General features: G+C 36.6%; 3 protein-coding genes across 3 annotated transcripts in view; all 3 read left to right on the top strand.

The window, feature by feature from the left end:
- Window positions 1-289: 289 nt before the first annotated feature.
- LOC146623810 (uncharacterized) lies at window positions 290-14,403 on the top strand. The gene is made up of 4 exons (XM_085364847.1): window positions 290-381; window positions 4,564-6,045; window positions 10,989-14,324; window positions 14,386-14,403. Exons 1-4 carry the CDS (start codon window positions 376-378, stop codon window positions 14,401-14,403), a joined length of 4,842 nt encoding a protein of 1,613 aa, XP_085220973.1. The 5' UTR covers window positions 290-375.
- Window positions 14,404-14,415: 12 nt separating this feature from the next.
- LOC146623808 (uncharacterized) overlaps window positions 14,416-21,891 on the top strand; it is a 34,099-nt gene continuing 26,623 nt past the window's right edge. The window contains exon 1 of the mRNA XM_085364846.1: window positions 14,416-20,998. Coding sequence (XP_085220972.1) covers window positions 14,454-20,998 — 6,545 coding nt within the window. The 5' untranslated portion in view covers window positions 14,416-14,453. The remainder of the gene's footprint in view (window positions 20,999-21,891) is intronic.
- On the top strand, window positions 21,012-21,864 carry LOC146623809 (uncharacterized; the record flags this gene model as incomplete). Its single annotated transcript, XM_085364818.1, has 2 exons — window positions 21,012-21,769; window positions 21,855-21,864. Coding segments are annotated over 2 exons (768 nt in total), but the record flags the coding sequence as incomplete, so codon positions are not given.

The raw sequence follows: 21,891 nt of genomic DNA, 5'->3' as shown, positions 1-21,891 counted from the left end.
CAGATGTTATTTGTATCTTTAAAATGTTGGAATACGGAAGCATAGTAAGCACACAAGTCTGTGTGTTTTGCATACATGGAGAATGGCTCTATGCAGCCAAGTATGGACCCCACCCTTATCAGCTGAGACCAGACTCAGGGAGCATGACGTTTTTGCAGCCAAACATTACCTATTATCCAATTAGACACACTTATTGGATGCCATGTTTATCTGATAATCAAAGTGGTGGTGTGGACAGAGAAGATATACAATGTTTAGGTCAGATTAGTCCTCACTTGCTACACTACCTCAGAACTGCCGTCAAAGTGAACCAGCACAGGACTCTCAGATGACCTGCTACACAGCTTTGTTTTTAAATTTACAAGGCAAAAGAACATGGAGGTAGGATGAATTATAGTTTTTCTACTCATCCAAGGTTTGAAGTGGGGACTGGGGGCAGGGAACTGACATAGGATAGATAGAAGGCATAAAAACAATACTTTTGATTTGGTTCAATACATTGACTCAGTTTTACTAATATGTTGTAATTTTATTAGTTTTACATTCAGGATGTATTTATATTTATTATTATTATATATTATTTATATACATATACTTAAAATATTTATAAGCTTTCACAGAGAGAAAGTAATACCTAATACAGTTATTTATCCAATAGTAGACTCACACTTGTTTGATAAACTCTGTATAGTAGCCAACACATTAATGTGTTGCAAAAAGATTCCTAGAAATGTTTAGAGCACAGGTCATCACTGGAATATCTATCTATATATTCCAGTTTTTTTTTTTTTTAATGAACAGTATAACAGAGTCAACCTGTTATAAAAAAGGCCAGTCTTCAGCAAATAAATATGTTTTAAGAAACGTTTTAAACTTAGAAAGAAAAGAGGCCTGCTTAACGTGGAAGGGCAGATCATTCCAAAACTTTGGAGCAGTTACAGCAAAAGCACAGTTACCTCTAAATTTACGCTTAGTTTTTTTTCACCTCAGACTTGTGAGTCTGTGTCATAATGGTAAAATTTGGTCTGGAGATATCTACTACAAATGCAGTTTTGAATACATTGCCAGGTGTGTTTCTCAGTCAGTTAGCAGAATTTGAACTTGAACTTAAACATATGTTAATCCAACTAATGAGTTATATGTTGAAAACAAAGTTATGCTTGGTTAATTAATAGTTTTTAATGTTATTTTCACTTGTTAAATGAAAATGATAATCCCCCCCCCCATGTAAAATCTTTAGTCATCAGGGTAATTCAATGCAAATTGGCTATGTTTACATTTAAAGTCTGAACATATCCAGTTACCTCTTGTTAAACCAAGATAATCTCATTGTAATTCTATTCCAAACAACTATATAACATGTTTGCAGCTTATGCATTTGTGTTATTATTATTATTATTGAGAAAAAATATAACAACAACAACAACAACAACAATAATAACAACAATAACAACAATAACAATAACAACAATAACAACAATAACAATAATAACAACAATAACAATAACAACAACAACAATACATTTTATTTATAAGCACCTTATTTTGTCTTTTAACAATCAATGTAAATCTATTTTAGATACGGTGGCACCTCTGAAACTAAATGTTGTCCATTCTTCAAATTTCTGTCCTTGGATAAATGAAAGTATTCGAAATTTTAGGAGATATTGTCGCAAATTAGAACGTTTATGGAAGGCTTCCAAGCTTGAGGTCCATAGGGTACATCTCAAGGAATCAATTTTCTCACTTAACAACATGATAAAAAATGCCAGAACGGAATATTTTGCTAATTTAATAGCTTCAAAAAAGAAAAATCCCAGAGTATTGTTTGATACAATTAAAAACATTGTCTCTCCTGATATTCCTCATGTACCAGTCTATACTAAATCTGACTGTAATGACTTTTTAAACTATTTTGTTAATAAGGTCGCTGCTGTCAGGTCTAATATTTCTCCATCATCCTCTCAGTATCACATTGACACGTTGTTTACCTCTGATACCTGGTCCTCTTTTACTCCTGTTACCTTACAGGACATCAGTGCTCTGCTTGGTCGAATGAAACTGACTTCAAGCCACCTTGATGTACTTCCTCCATCATTTTTCATTAGTGTGTTTGACTCTATTGGCCCCTGTATTCTGGAAATAATTAATACTTCTCTTTATACTGGCTCAGTTCCCAGCTATTTTAAACAAGCTATTGTTGAACCAATATTAAAGAAACCAAATTTGGACCCATCTCTTCCAAGCAGTTACAGGCCAATATCAAAACTTCCATTGGTGTCAAAGATTTTGGAAAAAATAGTTGCAGAACAACTTATAAACTTTTTGGAAAAGAACAATGTTCTGGACATTTTCCAGTCTGGTTTCCGCAAATTGCACTCCACTGAAACCGCTTTGCTTAAAGTGTCTAGTGACATTCTGATGGCAGCAGACTCTGGAGAGTACACTGTTCTGGTTATGTTGGATCTCAGCTCTGCTTTTGATACTGTTGATCACAGCATCATGATAAATAGGCTGAAGGACTTGTTTGGGATTACTGGCGTTGTTTTAAAATGGTTTATGTCATATCTATCTGAGAGATCCTTTACTGTCTGTATAAATCATGTGCTGTCGGAAACATCAGTTCTGTCTTCTGGGGTACCTCAAGGATCTGTTTTAGGTCCTATTCTCTTTTTGCTGTATATCCTCCCTCTAGGCCACATTATCAGACGTTACAATAATATTTCTTATCATCTCTATGCTGATGACATTCAGTTGTACTGTTCTTTCAAAGCTTCTGAGTTGTATAAATTGTCTTGTTTAAATAATTGTCTGTCAGAAATCAAACAATGGTTAAATGACAATTTCCTTCAGTTAAATGCAGATAAAACAGAAACTTTGATTATTGCACCTGATCACATGCTCTCAGAAATTAGGCAGCATATCAGTTTTTTAGACCCTTCATTTCAGTCGAGTCTCAGAAACTTAGGTGTTATATTTGACAGTTCAATGTCTCTTGAGAAACACTCTAAACAACTTGTCCGGAACTGTTTTTATCATCTAAGAAACATTTCTAAACTCAGGCTACTGGTGTCAAAGGCAGAACTTGAGATGATTATTCATGCTTTTATCTCTTCTCGTTTGGATTATTGTAACGGTCTTTTTACGTGTCTTAACAAATCAGCTCTGGATCGCCTTCAGTCTGTACAGAATGCAGCGGCAAGACTTTTAACTGGTACAAACAAGAGGTCACACATTACTCCAGTTTTGGCTTCTCTTCATTGGTTGCCTGTAAATTTTAGGGTTCATTTTAAAATTTTAGTTGTAACTTTTAGAGCTCTGCATGGTGAAGCTCCCCAGTATATCTCTGACCTGTTGAAACCTCATGCTTCATCCCGAGCACTTAGGTCTTCAGGTCAGAGGCTACTGGTGGTCCCACGTACTAGATTTAAAACACGTGGGGATCGGGCTTTTCAGGCACTGGCACCTAGGCTGTGGAACTCTCTGCCGTTGTCTTTACGCTGTCTAGACTCTACTGACTCCTTTAAAAAGCAGCTGAAGACATTTTTATACAAACGGGCTTTTAACTAATTTAATTAATTTTAACTTGTATGTCTGATCTTACTGTAAAGCACTTTGTGATTTTTATCTGTGAAATGTGCTATATAAATAAATTTTACTTACTTTTTACTTACTTACTTAAAGACCCTCAAGGTCACCTTACATACAAGATATTTATTAAAAAAAAAAAAAGTACAAGTATAAACAAGGTAAAAATGCAATTACAAAACTCAACTTTTCTTAAACACCTCTAATGCAAAAAACAAAAATACAAGCTATCTTCATTTCAAAATCTACTTGAATATGATTTTAAAAAGCATTAAACAACAATCATACAGAGTAACACATGCAGTGAAATGTTTGTGTCCAAGCTTTGGACAGGCTGCAGACGTAGCCGCGCTATGGTCTTGCAAGGAAACAGTCACATTCTTTAGAACACCGAGTTATATTGGCTCTTCTTAAAACATTTTTTCTACATTTGCTATAGAACAGACCTCAGATAACCCAACTACATTATTACATTGTTGCCAAAAAAATACTGTAAATGTGATATAAACAATTATGTCATTTATCCATCTTCTCTGTGGCTGGGTCGTGGGGGCAGCAGTCTAAGCAGAGAACCCCAGGCCTCCAGGGCCTCCGCCCTGTGGGACACACAAACCACCCGAACTGGCTTCTTTCAATGTGCAGGATTAGCAGCCACCCTTCAGAAAAAGCTAATGTCATGCTTGTATCTGTGATCTTGTTCTTTCAATCACTACCCAAAGCTTATGACCATAGGTGAGGGTAGGGATGTAGAGCAAACAGTAAATTGAGATCTTCGCTTTTATATTTAGCTCTCTGTTCACCATGATGGACTGGTACAGAATCCACATGACTGCAGTTGTGGCCCCAATCCATCTGTCAATTTCTGGTTATCCCTCTTTTACTTGTTATCTTCCAACACAGTATGAGTTTAGAATGTCTTGTCATTTGTTAGTTATGGTTTGGCCACTTTGTTTATTCATTTATTTTTACCAACAGAACAAAGACAGCAGGATGACAACAGAATGGAACTCAACAATGGAAAACAGAAAGCAATCAGATAGCAAACAAACAAGAACTGACATGAAAACCCAAAAAGAAACTTTAAAAAGACAAAGGCAACTGATATGTCAAGCAATGGAGGAGATCGAACAACTCTGGAGACAGACAGAAAGAAAGACAAATGAAATTGACTTCTTAAAGACAAAGACAGAGGGGCAACAGGAAGACATTGAGAGACTGACATCTGAAAAAAATAAACATCACCTACTATTAAAGCAATTTAACTTCCAAATAAAAAATATAACTGAGAAACTCAAACAAAGCAAAAATTCAGTTGCTAAGGAAAAAGCAAACTTTCTGAAAACGTGGACTAAAATATATCAAGAAAAGGATACTCTGGACAGAAGACGTCAATACTTCATCAACGAGCGACACAAGCTAGACACTATAAAAGCTAGTAAGACAGAATCACCAATAAGGGAGGAACCCAAAGAGCCCCTTAATGAGCAGGTAAAGCGGGAACTGGATATACTGGAGAATGCAACTGAGAAAAACAGGGAAATAATGCTTGAAGTAAAGAAAGTTAAAGAAAAAATGGAGAAAACTAAAGCAAACATACAGCAAGCATTAAAAAGAAATAAAAAGGACATTTCAAAAAACAGTGAACAAATTAACCACATTAAACATATTATGTATGTAAAGATCAACATGGTCAAGCACAGATGGGCAAGCATTATAAAACAGGCTGAAATGAAGAAAATTCACATGTATAAAGAAGGACAGAGAGAAAGAAACGATGGAAAAGCCACATTTGACACAGTGAAGAGAAAACTGTGTAGAATCCAGGAAGAGATGGAGAAACTTTGGGATGTGCTGGAAGACAGTGAACAACAACTGGAAGTGACTCAAAGTGCAAAGCAGCAGCTAATGGCAGAGAACAATCACATGAACATCAAGATGAATATTGATTATCAAAAGCAACAAGATTCAGATCTAAGCTTTAAAGTGACACACATCCAGCCTGAAAGAGATGATTTAAAGAGAGTTGAAATGAAACTAAAGACAGGAAGGGAAAATGTAGAAAAAGACAAACCAAATACTTACATGCAGAATTTGATCTCTGAGGAAGAAGAAAACAATGAAGTGCTTTGTAACAAGGGTGAAGAAACAAAGCAGAGCATGAGGGACTTTACAGAAGTAAAGGCTCAAACGAAATGGACAAATTTTCGAGAAAAGCAAAAAAGAAGGGAGCTTGAGCGTTTGCTGGAGAAGATAAGGAAAGAGAGGGATGAGTTAGAAATCATGAAGACAAAAATACAGCGACAAAAGGAAAGGGTTGAACAAAAACTGGAAAATACTGTCACTGAGATAAAAGGTAAAATAGAAAAAACTGGTGCAGAAATGAACAACACTTGGGAGAAAATGCAGAGAACCCAAAGGGAGATTAGTAAGAACCAGGAAGAAGCCAAGAACTATATGGTAAGTATTTATTCTTTCCTTTTAGGTATTTCTTGTCAGGATCCCCTGATTTTTATTGAACCTGCTTTTAGTTGATAGACATTCAGTATTTGATAACGATTCCTTTATTTACCGACTGGAATTGTTGGAAGAAATACTCCATTAAGTACTCCAATAAAACTGTAAAAAAGTAGTAAGATGCCTGATATAACAGTTTGGGTTTAACTGAGCTTGAAATTGTAATTTGCGTATACATAATTTTTTAATATTCTGACAATTGAAAGGGTATGGTTACTGATATCCACATACTGTAGTTGCTGTTGTCAATAAGTTGTGGAAATTATTCTAGCCATCCTAAAGATGATAAGAACTATCCCCAGGCTATGCAAAGTTAACATTTCTGACTTTTTCTCCAATGTTTCCCACTTGGTTCAAGCATGGAATGTTAATTACATAAGTAATTTTACTGTATAAACCTAACAAACTGAAATGCAAAAGAATGTGTAAAAATAATCAGTTATGCATTGGGAACGGTGGATTTTGGAGTCAGTGGCGAAAATACCGCCTACCACCAGATGTGTTTTTTTGTTTTGGGGTGGGGGGTGCCCTTTAAACATGGAAAAGATAGACATACACCAGTGGCAGGCAATAGAGAAAGAAAGGTGAAGAATGATTGAGTGCACTTAAGTCTGCTATAGTAAAGTAAATTATGTCATCAGACGGTGGGCACAAATGTCCATGCAGACATCAGTGTGCCTGTGTGTAATCAAAGCTAAGTCTGCTACCAGAATGGCATCACACTGTGCTGATAAGATGCTGATAATGTTATATTTAATTTAATGAAAAAAAAGAACAGTAAACATTTACAGTTAAGCATGAATAACTTCTGCTCAAAAAACTCATTCCATGTCATCTTGATCCTTATCCATGTAAGGCTACGTCCACACTTACATGGGTATTTTTGAAAACTGAGATTTTCCATTTTTAAAAAAAAATCCCATCCACACGTAAAAGCCAAAAACAAAGGAAAACGCTGCTAGGAACATGCCAAAGCAGCAGGTGGCGCTATATTCCTATCCGTGTAGAAATGTTGGCCAATCAGAAGTCAGCCTGGGTGGGAAAGAGTAAACAAAGATGGCGAATAGAAGCAGAACTGAGTCCTATGTGTGGAGGGACAGCAAATGTGTAAGCATTTAAACACTGCAGAGTAAAATTAACAGTAATGGTATTTTGTGTAAGTCCACCATTGTAGAAACTCATTTCATCGAAACAATAACGTGGCGCACAGTATGACGTCAAAAAATGCGCACACCTTTGATGCTGCGTTTTCTCCTTTTTTCTCGTCCACGTAAACGCAAAAACTGAGGTTTCAAAAATATCCACCCTGGCTGGAGTTTTTAAAAATCTCTGTTTTCAGTGACCGAAAACACCGTTTGCGTGTGGACGAAAGGTGCAAATGCATAGAAAAATCTGTGTTTTCAAAAATACCCGGGTACCTGTGGACGTAGCCTAAGTGAGATAGAAGATTTCTACATTTATTGCAACTGCCAGGCTCAGGAGCATAGCAGTCTGTGTAAGATCTAGGGTTGGGTGATTGGACGAATATATCAACTATAGGCTGAGCCCACTGGCGATTTATTTATTTGCCCATGAGTAAGTTTGCTAATAATGATGGAGCAAATAGAATCAGTCAAAAAAAAAAATATTAAGAGTACTGGTTTAAAAGCACCCTCTGTCATCTGTGAGCAAATGCACCCTCCTGAGAGTGTGCCCAAATGCTTGTTGATGGAGCTGCAGAAGCTGGTGATAGCCTTGTGTGGTGGCGCAAATGAGGGATAACCAGGGAAGGTGACAACGCCACCTGAGAGGAGAGTTACACCCCAGGAAAGATTTTTTTATAGCCAGTGTAGATGTTACACTATCTACCTAAGCCCACAGGCTAGTTATTAACAGCAGAGGTGAGGCAGATCAGTTTTACAAATCAAAATTTATTAAGAAAAACTACTAAAAAGCATAGAACTGAAATCAAAGTTCTTAGGGTAGCAGGGCCAAGACTGCAAGACTGTTAATTAAAACAATTAACAAACAATGATTAAAACCACAAGGCTCGCTGCCACCCTAGTAAAATAACTCGATAAAGTAACTAAACAAAATAGTTGAGACCGGCCACTTGAGGCAACCTACAGAGAGGAGTGCCCAAGGGTACCACCAATTACTCACCAATGTAGTTCCACAGCAAACCTCACCGTCACTCACACTGAAATCTAAATGGTGCGGTCTACCTATGCCTGGTGTGTACACTCTCATGCATCGAGGAGGGGATTCCACCTCATGTGCCTAGCCCCTCAACAAGCGGCCGCACCTCCACTAAAGCAATAAAACAAAGCGTAAAACATTAAACAAATTAGTAAAAGAGATAAATAAAACAAACCCACCCTAAGTTACAGTTCTTTATAAAAGCAAGATTACAATATATAAAACAATTCCAAGTAAAAGATCATAAAGAGTCAGTCGAGGCCAGTCCATAAACATTTGTAAGGCCACAACAAGACAGAACAAAACTGAACAAGAAAGAACGACACAAAACAAGATAGCACAAAACAGCAGCAGTATGGCACAATCCTGTAACAAAAGAGGGAAACAGTCGTCAAGGTCCACCCTACTATATGCCACATTATGACAAACGCAAGAGTCCCTCTTACCATTCTCTAAAGGGTAGTGATGGCCCGCTTGAAGCTGAAGCTCTGGTGCGTGTGTCAAAAAAATCAACACACTGCTTCAGAAGCACTGTGTCGAAGCTTGATTCGTTTGGCCAGAGTCACGTGATCGGTGACGTCCGAAGCTTCATTTAGAGCCTAACTGCTTCGGTATCTGATTCAATGGTTTATAAGGAAGCGAATCATTCACGGGATTTGTGGAGTGTTTTGATGGTGACAGCGAACCACTGATCATTCCACTGAGAGATTTGGAGCCAGCGAGGAATTGAGGAGGTTCTGTTGTGTGGGAGAATTTTGAGTTGATTTTTTGTCAATCCGGTGGGTTTTCCAGCTTTGTGTTCTGGCCGTTTGCTTTTGTTTTGTGCGTGTTTATTATATCTGAAAACGGGAAAAAGGTAAAATGTCAAAAATCTGCTTCCATAATATAAATATCATTAAATAACTTTAGAAAAACTTCCACTTGACTCTTTACATGTAATGTTGTAAAAATATATATTTTATTGTTTAATTAATCTGAAAATGTTAGTCTGCCAAATGTGCAGCAATTGAATTTATTTATTCTCTTTATCTGATCGTTTGTGGGGCCCAGGTAGACTGTATAACTGCATCTCTACCAGTTTCTCTGCACTCCAGCCTCCTCTGGGCCATGTGAAGGGATTTTCCTTAAGGCAGGAGAAATTATCTCCACGAAAAGGAACAGGTTCGGCCATCGCACACTAGAACAAATTTTCTTTTTAAATAAAAATGAAAAAGGGTTACCTTAAATGCATAATGTTTTTAATTTGCAAGTTCATAAGCATTTTCCTTTTCCATTTCACAATCAATTCTACCCCCAGGTCAAAAATATGTCTGGGGAAATTTCCCTAATATAATATTATTTATAAATACACCTGTCTAGCGATTGATTGCATAAGTGCATGGAGGCAGGACCTCAGAGCAGAAGCATACTCCATAATGTGTTGTACATATTATATGTAACGTGGTATTTTTCAATTATTGTATTTACCAACATCAAGAAGTCACAAGCAAAGGAAGACCACACCATGGTGCATAACAAGGAGAGTTTACTGGTCAAAACTATTTATTAAACAAATAAAACACATTTTTTTAACCACCAAAAAATACACGTTCAAAGCAACACAACGGCGGCCCAATATCAGACAGAATTCCACTCAGTAGAGTGGGCAATCATAATGAAGCAGTTGGTTTTATTTTGTGGATTCAAGCTGCTCTTCGTATTTTTGGCCACCAGATGTCACCAGAGAGGACTGTGTTGAAAAGCTTCGAGTAATGAACCGTTTTTCAATACAAGCTTCAGTGCTTCGGAAAGCTTCATTTGGCCATCACTACTAAAGGGCAATACTAAAATGAGCAGCTTTCCTGAGGAGCTCTGCAGTGCTTAAGCTGCCTAATGCTCTCAGCCACCTTGGATGGGAAAAGACTGCCAAATACCTCCATGTGGTAGTGAAGCGCAGCTGTTTCTTATAAGGTTGCTAATTATCAGCTGGGAAGGTGGATGTTAGTGCTGCAATCGAGGACATCACGTAAAATCCTACCCCAAAATCTGCTTCACTACACTAGCATACTCAGCCAGATGGTGGACACGTACATGCTCATGCAAGTTAGTCGTGTTTGAGTACTTATACTTATACATCTGCACAAGGGGCAGACCGTTTTGGTTACATCCTTAGGTTTACTATTTTCATCTGGTTTAAAGCCAAAGAAATCCCAACTTGGCAACTTTATATTTCTTTAGTGCTGTCAACGTTAAAGTGGCACCATCACGACTAACGCGTTTAACAATTAACCCATCTGGATCGCAGACTGAGTCAAAATCCCTTAAATGTCTCTCTCAACGCATTTCGAGCAGTTTGTCCAAAGTTTATTCATTCTGCACTCCAGATGGGTTAATCGTGATGACCGCATAAATGTTGACAGCCCTAATTTTTTGGGGAAATTAGTTCGTCCATGTTTGGACTTCATCTGTGTTGTAAATGTGCAAATCACTCCATGCATGGCTACATTGCTCTGCCAATCAACAAGTCTGCGTATGCGCGAATATATCGCCCATCGTCGATTATTGGACTGACAATTGTCGGTTGGAAAATTTTTACATATGGCCCAACCCTAGTAAGATCCATAAATGTGAAACAAAAAATTAAAACATAGATGTTTTAAGAAGATCTTTATTGTTGTCTTGGTGTCATCAAAAACAAAAAAAGCTCTTTTTTTTCTGTTTTTGTGAAGGAAAAACTGACATCCATGAAAACTTGGGTCAACAAATGGATATCGGCACAATCTACAATCAAACATACTTTTTCAGTGAACGCATCCAAACTTCAAGAATCACAGTATGAAATAGACACAGACTCCCTTGAGGATCAAACATCAGCAATTCCAAAGGACAAAAAAGGGAAAAAAAGTATAACAGATACAACATCATTACAAAATTCTGTAACATTAGATGATCAGCATCAAAATAAAAAAATAAAAGAACAACAGAAGGAGCATTTTGAATCCAAATATTGTTTTGCAGAAGGCAAAAATGGGGAGCAGGACTTTTGCTTACAGATGCGAACTGAAATTCATGAAGAAGTAGTGCATGATAAAACTGAATTACTGATAATTGTAAGAGAAAGGGAAGAAGTGGAAAAACTGATACGTAACCTAAAGCAGCAAGAGGGGGAAATAAAGGAACAAATAAAGTACACTATTGATAACATGAACGAAAAAACTCAAGATATAAAAAGGCTCATTTTGGAAATAAATGACCTGCAGAGGGCAGACACTGTAATTACAGTCGGGGAAACTGAAAATGCCCAGGAAGTATTAACTAAGCTGTTGGAAGAAACTGAACAGAGAAAGATTTTGATGCTGAACACCAAAGTTTTCAAAAATGAAATAATAAAATATGAAGTACAAGAGGGGGACGATGCCAAAAAAATAAAACAAGAGTCTAGCTTGATAAGGCTTAATGTTAACAAGCAAAAACTAATTCAGAAATCAGGAGAAGAGATGAAAAAACATGTTGAACACACCGATGAAGATAAAAAGGACAGAGGAGCCGATATACAAAGACTCAGGGCAGAGATTTACAAAACACAAGAGATTATAAGAACGCTAAGAGGAGGACTTGAGAACCTAGCGGAAAAAAATAACATGGACAAATATCAACAGAATGAAGGCAGTGAAATTGAAGGATTGCTAAAAGACATCAAACAGTTTCAAGAGTTTTTGGAAATTGTAAAAACCAAAATAAAGCAAAGTGAAGTACATATGACAGAAGAAATGAGCAATATAAAATCAATGAAAACTGCAGTGAAAAAGAAGAGAAGAGAATTAGATCAAAGGTTAGAAAATACTTTGAAAGAGAGAGATGGATTAGACATCTTTAAAATAAAAATGCAGAGGCAAACTGAACTGATTCGGCAGAATTTAGAAAAAATGGCAAAAGTTAAGAGCACAGTCGAGAAAATAGCTGCTAAGACCAGAAGGAAAATTGAAGAGATAGAAATTAGTATGAAGGAGACTGAAATAAAACTAAGACAGTTTAAAGACCTTGACTGCATTAACCTTAACTTGACAAAAGGCGCAAAACCAGACATGGAACATGGTAGTACACCTAAGCAAAGAACTGCTCTTGAAATTTTCAAGACTGAAATTAAGAAGACAATGGACAATAAAAGAGATAAACTGACAAAAAACAAAATGGACAAAGAAACTGAGGGAACAGAAAGCCTCAAACAAGTTAATGAGAAACTGGAGGAGGTAAAACTTTCATTAGACAGTCTGGGTCAAAAAAATAAAAAATCAGTTAGTGAGAATGTAAAACAAATAATCAAGAGAGAAGAGACTGAGATGACAGAACAGATCCAAACAGCGATAAAGAATGAGAAAATGGTTAAACAGCTAACTGAAACAGAAATACAGGAGGAACAGGTGAACCATTTGAGGGAGAAAACTGAAAGAAAAGAACAGGAGCTTGATGACGGAGTACACATGACCAAAAGGCAAATAAGAGAAATGGAGCTGCTGCAATCAGAATTGAAAATAAAGGTAAAAGAATTTGAGCGTTTTTTTAGAAAAAGTATGAGAAAAAAGGAGGAAATTGAAATAATGTGGTATGAAATACAACAAGAAAAGGAAGCATTGAGGACCGAGATCAAAAAGAAAAGAAGAGAATTAGACCAAAGACTGGAGATGACTATGAGAAAAAGGGATGAACTAGAAGTGTTAAGGGTAAAATTGAAACGACAGATGGAAGAGCTGGCTGAGGAGAAGCAGAGAGACCATAATCTGTTCATCCATCTACCCAATGAACATGAAAAACATTTTGGAAGGAAAGATGTGAAAATGTTAATGGAGAAAATCAAAAACCACAGCTTAAAAGTTTCTCAGTATACTATTTACATCCAAGACATAAGAGACAAGTTTAATTTACACATGGGAACAATTAGGACAGAGATGAAAATTCTAGAAAATGTGAATGCTCATTTAGAAAAGGACAGAAAAGGATTCAGAGAAGTTGAGGCTGAAAATAAGAATATAACAAACAAAATGAAGAGGTTAAAATATCAGCTTAATATACTCTTTGGAAGAGTTACCATACAAGACACTGCAGAGATGGATGAAACAATCAACATCTGGGAAAAAATCCAAAGAGAAAAACAGAAGCTTGATATGAGACTAGAAAATATTAAAAGGGAAAGACAAGAGATAGAAGTTCTGGTGGTTGAGCTGGAGATGAAGAAAAGAGAAAACCAACGTGTAATCAAAAGAAGCATTCAAAAAGAACAGAAGATAAAAAGAATATGGGCTACTTTCAAAGAAGAAAGAACTGCCCTCGTGAGAGAAACAAAGCAGAAAAAGGAGGTTGAACAACGACGAGAGGAGATCATCAAACATCAAGGTGAACAAGAAATAAAGCAGAAGTTGCAAAAAGAAAAGAAAGGGATGCAAAGTGAAATTGAAGACATGAGGATGAAAGAAAAAAGGAAACAAATTCAAAAACAATGGGAACTAATCAAGAAATACTTAGGGGAATATAAAAAGGTAATTAAAAACACTCAATTCATCATTGGAATAATTCAGAATGAAAATAAACACATGCAAGACCAAAAAAATTTCTACATGACCAAAAGGAAAGAAACACTGAATATTAAAAGTGAATTAAATAGGCAAAAGGAAATTATACGGTGTGCATTAAAAAACATACAACAAGAGCCAAAACATGGGGAACAAGTGGAGACAAAAATCAAGACGGAGCAAGGAAAGCATGAAAATGAAAGGAAAAAAATATATGAGATAGAAAAAGATGCCTTGGATGACTTGAGTGCAGACGAGAGTCAAGACAAAGAGGATCTTGAAAGAGTGAAAGAGTTGTTGAAAAAGAACCAGAAACTTGACATGAGAGGCTGTAAAATCAAAAAAGAAATAGACATATTAAAACAAAAAAATGAAAACATAAAAGAGGAAAGGAAAACAACTGAAATAAAAGAAACTGAAAAAAAAATGAAACTGAAAGATTTCAATAAAATGTTTTGGGGCAAACAAAAAGAAAAACACAGTACTGAGTATCTGACTGTAAAGAAAGAATATAAAAGAGAAATGACTAAGGATGGTATAAAAAGGGTGATCTTACAAGACACAAAACAAGACTTGATAAAAAAAGAGATCAAAAAATGTAACCAGGAAAAAGAAAAAGTCATCCAGATGAAAAATAGACGTGAGAATAGAAAAGAACTGTTGTTGAAGGTAAGGAGAAATATCAAAGATGAAGAGAAAGAGATGGAAATGAGAGGAGACCAAGTCATGGATGAAATGAAATCGCTAGAGATTCTGAAAGTGAAACTTCAACAACTGAAGGGGGATATAAAAGCCAAAATGGAGAGATTACTACAAAATGTTGACAACAGGTCAAGGCTGCAAACAGTGTTGGAAGAAAAACTTCCAACCCAAGACAAACTGAACGAAAGCATTCGCTGTTTCACTGAAATGTTAGAGAGAGAAAAGGAAGGTGTGAGAAGTATCCTTTCAGACATGGTCACCAAGAGAGAATGCACAGAAAATGAATGGAAGCAGCAGTTTGAACTGGACAAACGAGAGCTTGATAAAGTGAAAGAAGATCTGAGACACGACAGAGAAGATCTGGAGAGAGAAAGTGAGGTGCTGAATAAAGAGAAAATGGATTTGAAGGTGTTGATGTCTGACATCAAGAAACAATTTGAAATATTGGAAGAAAAGAAACAAAATATAAAAGAAGAACGAGACTCAATGGAAACCATAAAGCTTGAACTGCTCAATAAGATGGAACATGTAAACAGGCTGTTACATGAGACAAATGACGAAAAAGCCAAGATTAAAAATTGTATCCTTCAGGTTCAAACGGAAAAAGAAAGACTTGAAGACATTTTAAGCAAGATTTTCTTAACACATAATGAAGAAAAAGTCAAGGAAGATGACCTCAGAAGACAAACAAAAGAAGTGGAAATCATGAAAAAGGAATTACAGAGTGAAAGAGCAAAAGTGGAGAGTCTGATGAGGAATCTGAAGAAGAAGCAAGAAGAGCTTGAACGTGCAAAGGGAATCATGAGTGAAGAAAAAGAAGAGATGAAAGAGATGAAGACTGACATTGCCAAAGAACGAGAACTGTTGTTGAAGGAAAGGAGAAATATGGAAGAAGAGCGGTCTGAGATGGAAATGAGAGGAGACCAAGTCATGGATGAAATGAAATTGCTAGAGATTCTGAAAGTGAAACTTCAACAACTGAAGGAGGATATAAAAGCCAAAATGGAGAGATTACTACAAAATGTTGACAACAGGTCAAGGCTGCAAACAGTGTTGGAAGAAAAACTTCCAACCCAAGACGAACTGAAAGAAAGCATTCGCTGTTTCACTGAAATGTTAGAGAGAGAAAAGGAATGTGTGAGAAGTATCCTTTCAGACATGGTCACCAAGAGAGAATGCACAGAAAATGAATGGAAGAAGCAGTTTGAACTGGACAAACGAGAACTTGATAAAGTGAAAGAAGATCTGAGACATGACAGAGAAGATCTGGAGAGAGAAAGTGAGGTGTTGAATAAAGAGAAAATGGATTTGAAGGTGTTGATGTCTGACATCAAGAAACAATTTGAAATATTGGAAGAAAAGAAACAAAATATAAAAGAAGAACGAGACTCAATGGAAACCATAAAGCTTGAACTGCTCAATAAGATGGAACATGTAAACAGGCTGTTACATGAGACAAATGACGAAAAAGCCAAGATTAAAAATTGTATCCTTCAGGTTCAAACGGAAAAAGAAAGACCTGAAGACATTTTAAGCAAGATTTTCTTAACACATAATGAAGAAAAAGTCAAGGAAGATGACCTCAGAAGACAAACAAAAGAAGTGGAAATCATGAAAAAGGAATTACAGAGTGAAAGAGCAAAAGTGGAGAGTCTGATGAGGAATCTGAAGAAGAAGCAAGAAGAGCTTGAACGTGCAAAGGGAATCATGAGTGAAGAAAAAGAAGAGATGAAAGAGATGAAGACTGACATTGCCAAAGAACGAGAACTGTTGTTGAAGGAAAGGAGAAATATGGAAGAAGAGCGGTCTGAGATGGAAATGAGAGGAGACCAAGTCATGGATGAAATGAAATTGCTAGAGATTCTGAAAGTGAAACTTCAACAACTGAAGGAGGATATAAAAGCCAAAATGGAGAGATTACTACAAAATGTTGACAACAGGTCAAGGCTGCAAACAGTGTTGGAAGAAAAACTTCCAACCCAAGACGAACTGAAAGAAAGCATTCGCTGTTTCACTGAAATGTTAGAGAGAGAAAAGGAAGGTGTGAGAAGTATCCTTTCAGACATGGTCACCAAGAGAGAATGCACAGAAAATGAATGGAAGAAGCAGTTTGAACTGGACAAACGAGAACTTGATAAAGTGAAAGAAGATCTGAAACATGACAGAGAAGATCTGGAGAGAGAAAGTGAGGTGTTGAATAAAGAGAAAATGGATTTGAAGGTGTTGATGTCTGACATCAAGAAACAATTTGAAATATTGGAAGAAAAGAAACAAAATATAAAAGAAGAACGAGACTCAATGGAAACCATAAAGCTTGAACTGCTCAATAAGATGGAACATGTAAACAGGCTGTTACATGAGACAAATGACGAAAAAGCCAAGATTAGAAATTGTATCCTTCAGGTTCAAACGGAAAAAGAAAGACTTGAAGACATTTTAAGCAAGATTTTCTTAACACATAATGAAGAAAAAGTCAAGGAAGATGACCTCAGAAGACAAACAAAAGAAGTGGAAATCATGAAAAAGGAATTACAGAGCGAAAGAGCAAAAGTGGAGAGTCTGATGAGGAATCTGAAGAAGAAGCAAGAAGAGCTTGAACGTGCAAAGGAAATCATGAGTGAAGAAAAAGAAGAGATGAAAGAGATGAAGACTGACATTGCCAAAGAACGAGAACTGTTGTTGAAGGAAAGGAGAAATATGGAAGAAGAGCGGTCTGAGATGGAAATGAGAGGAGACCAAGTCATGGATGAAATGAAATTGCTAGAGATTCTGAAAGTGAAACTTCAACAACTGAAGGAGGATATAAAAGCCAAAATGGAGAGATTACTACAAAATGTTGACAACAGGTCAAGGCTGCAAACAGTGTTGGAAGAAAAACTTCCAACCCAAGACGAACTGAAAGAAAGCATTCGCTGTTTCACTGAAATGTTAGAGAGAGAAAAGGAAGGTGTGAGAAGTATCCTTTCAGACATGGTCACCAAGAGAGAATGCACAGAAAATGAATGGAAGAAGCAGTTTGAACTGGACAAACGAGAACTTGATAAAGTGAAAGAAGATCTGAAACATGACAGAGAAGATCTGGAGAGAGAAAGTGAGGTGTTGAATAAAGAGAAAATGGATTTGAAGGTGTTGATGTCTGACATCAAGAAACAATTTGAAATATTGGAAGAAAAGAAACAAAACATAAAAGAAGAACGAGACTCAATGGAAACCATAAAGCTTGAACTGCTCAATAAGATGGAACATGTAAACAGGCTGTTACATGAGACAAATGACGAAAAAGCCAAGATTAAAAATTGTATCCTTCAGGTTCAAACGGAAAAAGAAAGACTTGAAGACATTTTAAGCAAGATTTTCTTAACACATAATGAAGAAAAAGTCAAGGAAGATGACCTCAGAAGACAAACAAAAGAAGTGGAAATCATGAAAAAGGAATTACAGAGTGAAAGAGCAAAAGTGGAGAGTCTGATGAGGAATCTGAAGAAGAAGCAAGAAGAGCTTGAACGTGCAAAGGGAATCATGAGTGAAGAAAAAGAAGAGATGAAAGAGATGAAGACTGACATTGCCAAAGAACGAGAACTGTTGTTGAAGGAAAGGAGAAATATGGAAGAAGAGCGGTCTGAGATGGAAATGAGAGGAGACCAAGTCATGGATGAAATGAAATTGCTAGAGATTCTGAAAGTGAAACTTCAACAACTGAAGGAGGATATAAAAGCCAAAATGGAGAGATTACTACAAAATGTTGACAACAGGTCAAGGCTGCAAACAGTGTTGGAAGAAAAACTTCCAACCCAAGACGAACTGAAAGAAAGCATTCGCTGTTTCACTGAAATGTTAGAGAGAGAAAAGGAAGGTGTGAGAAGTATCCTTTCAGACATGGTCACCAAGAGAGAATGCACAGAAAATGAATGGAAGAAGCAGTTTGAACTGGACAAACGAGAACTTGATAAAGTGAAAGAAGATCTGAAACATGACAGAGAAGATCTGGAGAGAGAAAGTGAGGTGTTGAATAAAGAGAAAATGGATTTGAAGGTGTTGATGTCTGACATCAAGAAACAATTTGAAATATTGGAAGAAAAGAAACAAAATATAAAAGAAGAACGAGACTCAGTGGAAACCATAAAGCTTGAACTGCTCAATAAGATGGAACATGTAAACAGGCTGTTACATGAGACAAATGACGAAAAAGCCAAGATTAAAAATTGTATCCTTCAGGTTCAAACGGAAAAAGAAAGACTTGAAGACATTTTAAGCAAGATTTTCTTAACACATAATGAAGAAAAAGTCAAGGAAGATGACCTCAGAAGACAAACAAAAGAAGTGGAAATCATGAAAAAGGAATTACAGAGTGAAAGAGCAAAAGTGGAGAGTCTGATGAGGAATCTGAAGAAGAAGCAAGAAGAGCTTGAACGTGCAAAGGGAATCATGAGTGAAGAAAAAGAAGAGATGAAAGAGATGAAGATTGACATTGCCAAAGAACGAGAACTGTTGTTGAAGGAAAGGAGAAATATGGAAGAAGAGCGGTCTGAGATGGAAATGAGAGGAGACCAAGTCATGGATGAAATGAAATTGCTAGAGATTCTGAAAGTGAAACTTCAACAACTGAAGGAGGATATAAAAGCCAAAATGGAGAGATTACTACAAAATGTTGACAACAGGTCAAGGCTGCAAACAGTGTTGGAAGAAAAACTTCCAACCCAAGACGAACTGAAAGAAAGCATTCGCTGTTTCACTGAAATGTTAGAGAGAGAAAAGGAAGGTGTGAGAAGTATCCTTTCAGACATGGTCACCAAGAGAGAATGCACAGAAAATGAATGGAAGAAGCAGTTTGAACTGGACAAACGAGAACTTGATAAAGTGAAAGAAGATCTGAAACATGACAGAGAAGATCTGGAGAGAGAAAGTGAGGTTCTGAATAAAGAGAAAATGGATTTGAAGGTGTTGATGTCTGACATCAAGAAACAATTTGAAATATTGGAAGAAAAGAAACAAAATATAAAAGAAGAACGAGACTCAATGGAAACCATAAAGCTTGAACTGCTCAATAAGATGGAACATGTAAACAGGCTGTTACATGAGACAAATGACGAAAAAGCCAAGATTAAAAATTGTATCCTTCAGGTTCAAACGGAAAAAGAAAGACTTGAAGACATTTTAAGCAAGATTTTCTTAACACATAATGAAGAAAAAGTCAAGGAAGATGACCTCAGAAGTCAAACAAAAGAAGTGGAAATCATGAAAAAGGAATTACAGAGTGAAAGAGCAAAAGTGGAGAGTCTGATGAGGAATCTGAAGAAGAAGCAAGAAGAGCTTGAACGTGCAAAGGGAATCATGAGTGAAGAAAAAGAAGAGATGAAAGAGATGAAGACTGACATTGCCAAAGAACGAGAACTGTTGTTGAAGGAAAGGAGAAATATGGAAGAAGAGCGGTCTGAGATGGAAATGAGAGGAGACCAAGTCATGGATGAAATGAAATTGCTAGAGATTCTGAAAGTGAAACTTCAACAACTGAAGGAGGATATAAAAGCCAAAATGGAGAGATTACTACAAAATGTTGACAACAGGTCAAGGCTGCAAACAGTGTTGGAAGAAAAACTTCCAACCCAAGACGAACTGAAAGAAAGCATTCGCTGTTTCACTGAAATGTTAGAGAGAGAAAAGGAAGGTGTGAGAAGTATCCTTTCAGAAATGGTCACCAAGAGAGAATGCACAGAAAATGAATGGAAGCAGCAGTTTGAACTGGACAAACGAGAGCTTGATAAAGTGAAAGAAGATCTGAGACACGACAGAGAAGATCTGGAGAGAGAAAGTGAGGTTCTGAATAAAGAGAAAATGGATTTGAAGGTGTTGATGTCTGACATCAAGAAACAATTTGAAATATTGGAAGAAAAGAAACAAAATATAAAAGAAGAACGAGACTCAATGGAAACCATAAAGCTTGAACTGCTCAATAAGATGGAACATGTAAACAGGCTGTTACATGAGACAAATGACGAAAAAGCCAAGATTAGAAATTGTATCCTTCAGGTTCAAACGGAAAAAGAAAGACTTGAAGACATTTTAAGCAAGATTTTCTTAACACATAATGAAGAAAAAGTCAAGGAAGATGGCCTCAGAAGACAAACAAAAGAAGTGGAAATCATGAAAAAGGAATTACAGAGTGAAAGAGCAAAAGTGGAGAGTCTGATGAGGAATCTGAAGAAGAAGCAAGAAGAGCTTGAACGTGCAAAGGGAATCATGAGTGAAGAAAAAGAAGAGATGAAAGAGATGAAGACTGACATTGCCAAAGAACGAGAACTGTTGTTGAAGGAAAGGAGAAATATGGAAGAAGAGCGGTCTGAGATGGAAATGAGAGGAGACCAAGTCATGGATGAAATGAAATTGCTAGAGATTCTGAAAGTGAAACTTCAACAACTGAAGGAGGATATAAAAGCCAAAATGGAGAGATTACTACAAAATGTTGACAACAGGTCAAGGCTGCAAACAGTGTTGGAAGAAAAACTTCCAACCCAAGACGAACTGAAAGAAAGCATTTGCTGTTTCACTGAAATGTTAGAGAGAGAAAAGGAAGGTGTGAGAAGTATCCTTTCAGAAATGGTCACCAAGAGAGAATGCACAGAAAATGAATGGAAGAAGCAGTTTGAACTGGACAAACGAGAGCTTGATAAAGTGAAAGAAGATCTGAGACACGACAGAGAAGATCTGGAGAGAGAAAGTGAGGTGCTGAATAAAGAGAAAATGGATTTGAAGGTGTTGATGTCTGACATCAAGAAACAATTTGAAATATTGGAAGAAAAGAAACAAAATATAAAAGAAGAACGAGACTCAATGGAAACCATAAAGCTTGAACTGCTCAATAAGATGGAACATGTAAACAGGCTGTTACATGAGACAAATGACGAAAAAGCCAAGATTAAAAATTGTATCCTTCAGGTTCAAACGGAAAAAGAAAGACTTGAAGACATTTTAAGCAAGATTTTCTTAACACATAATGAAGAAAAAGTCAAGGAAGATGACCTCAGAAGACAAACAAAAGAAGTGGAAATCATGAAAAAGGAATTACAGAGCGAAAGAGCAAAAGTGGAGAGTCTGATGAGGAATCTGAAGAAGAAGCAAGAAGAGCTTGAACGTGCAAAGGAAATCATGAGTGAAGAAAAAGAAGAGATGAAAGAGATGAAGACTGACATTGCCAAAGAACGAGAACTGTTGTTGAAGGAAAGGAGAAATATGGAAGAAGAGCGGTCTGAGATGGAAATGAGAGGAGACCAAGTCATGGATGAAATGAAATTGCTAGAGATTCTGAAAGTGAAACTTCAACAACTGAAGGAGGATATAAAAGCCAAAATGGAGAGATTACTACAAA

The sequence above is a fragment of the Diplotaxodon limnothrissa genome, linkage group LG10 (assembly GCF_057381915.1).
Source record: "Diplotaxodon limnothrissa isolate DT_005_m linkage group LG10, D_limnothrissa_male_GT1.1, whole genome shotgun sequence".
NCBI lineage: Eukaryota > Metazoa > Chordata > Actinopteri > Cichliformes > Cichlidae > Diplotaxodon > Diplotaxodon limnothrissa.
This window is presented reverse-complemented; position numbering and strand designations above follow the sequence as displayed.

Coding starts and splice junctions, on each gene's coding strand:
- LOC146623810 (XM_085364847.1), top strand. Junction 6,046..10,988: donor AAGAAGCCAAGAACTATATG/GTAAGTATTTAT, acceptor GTTTTTGTGAAG/GAAAAACTGACATCCATGAA.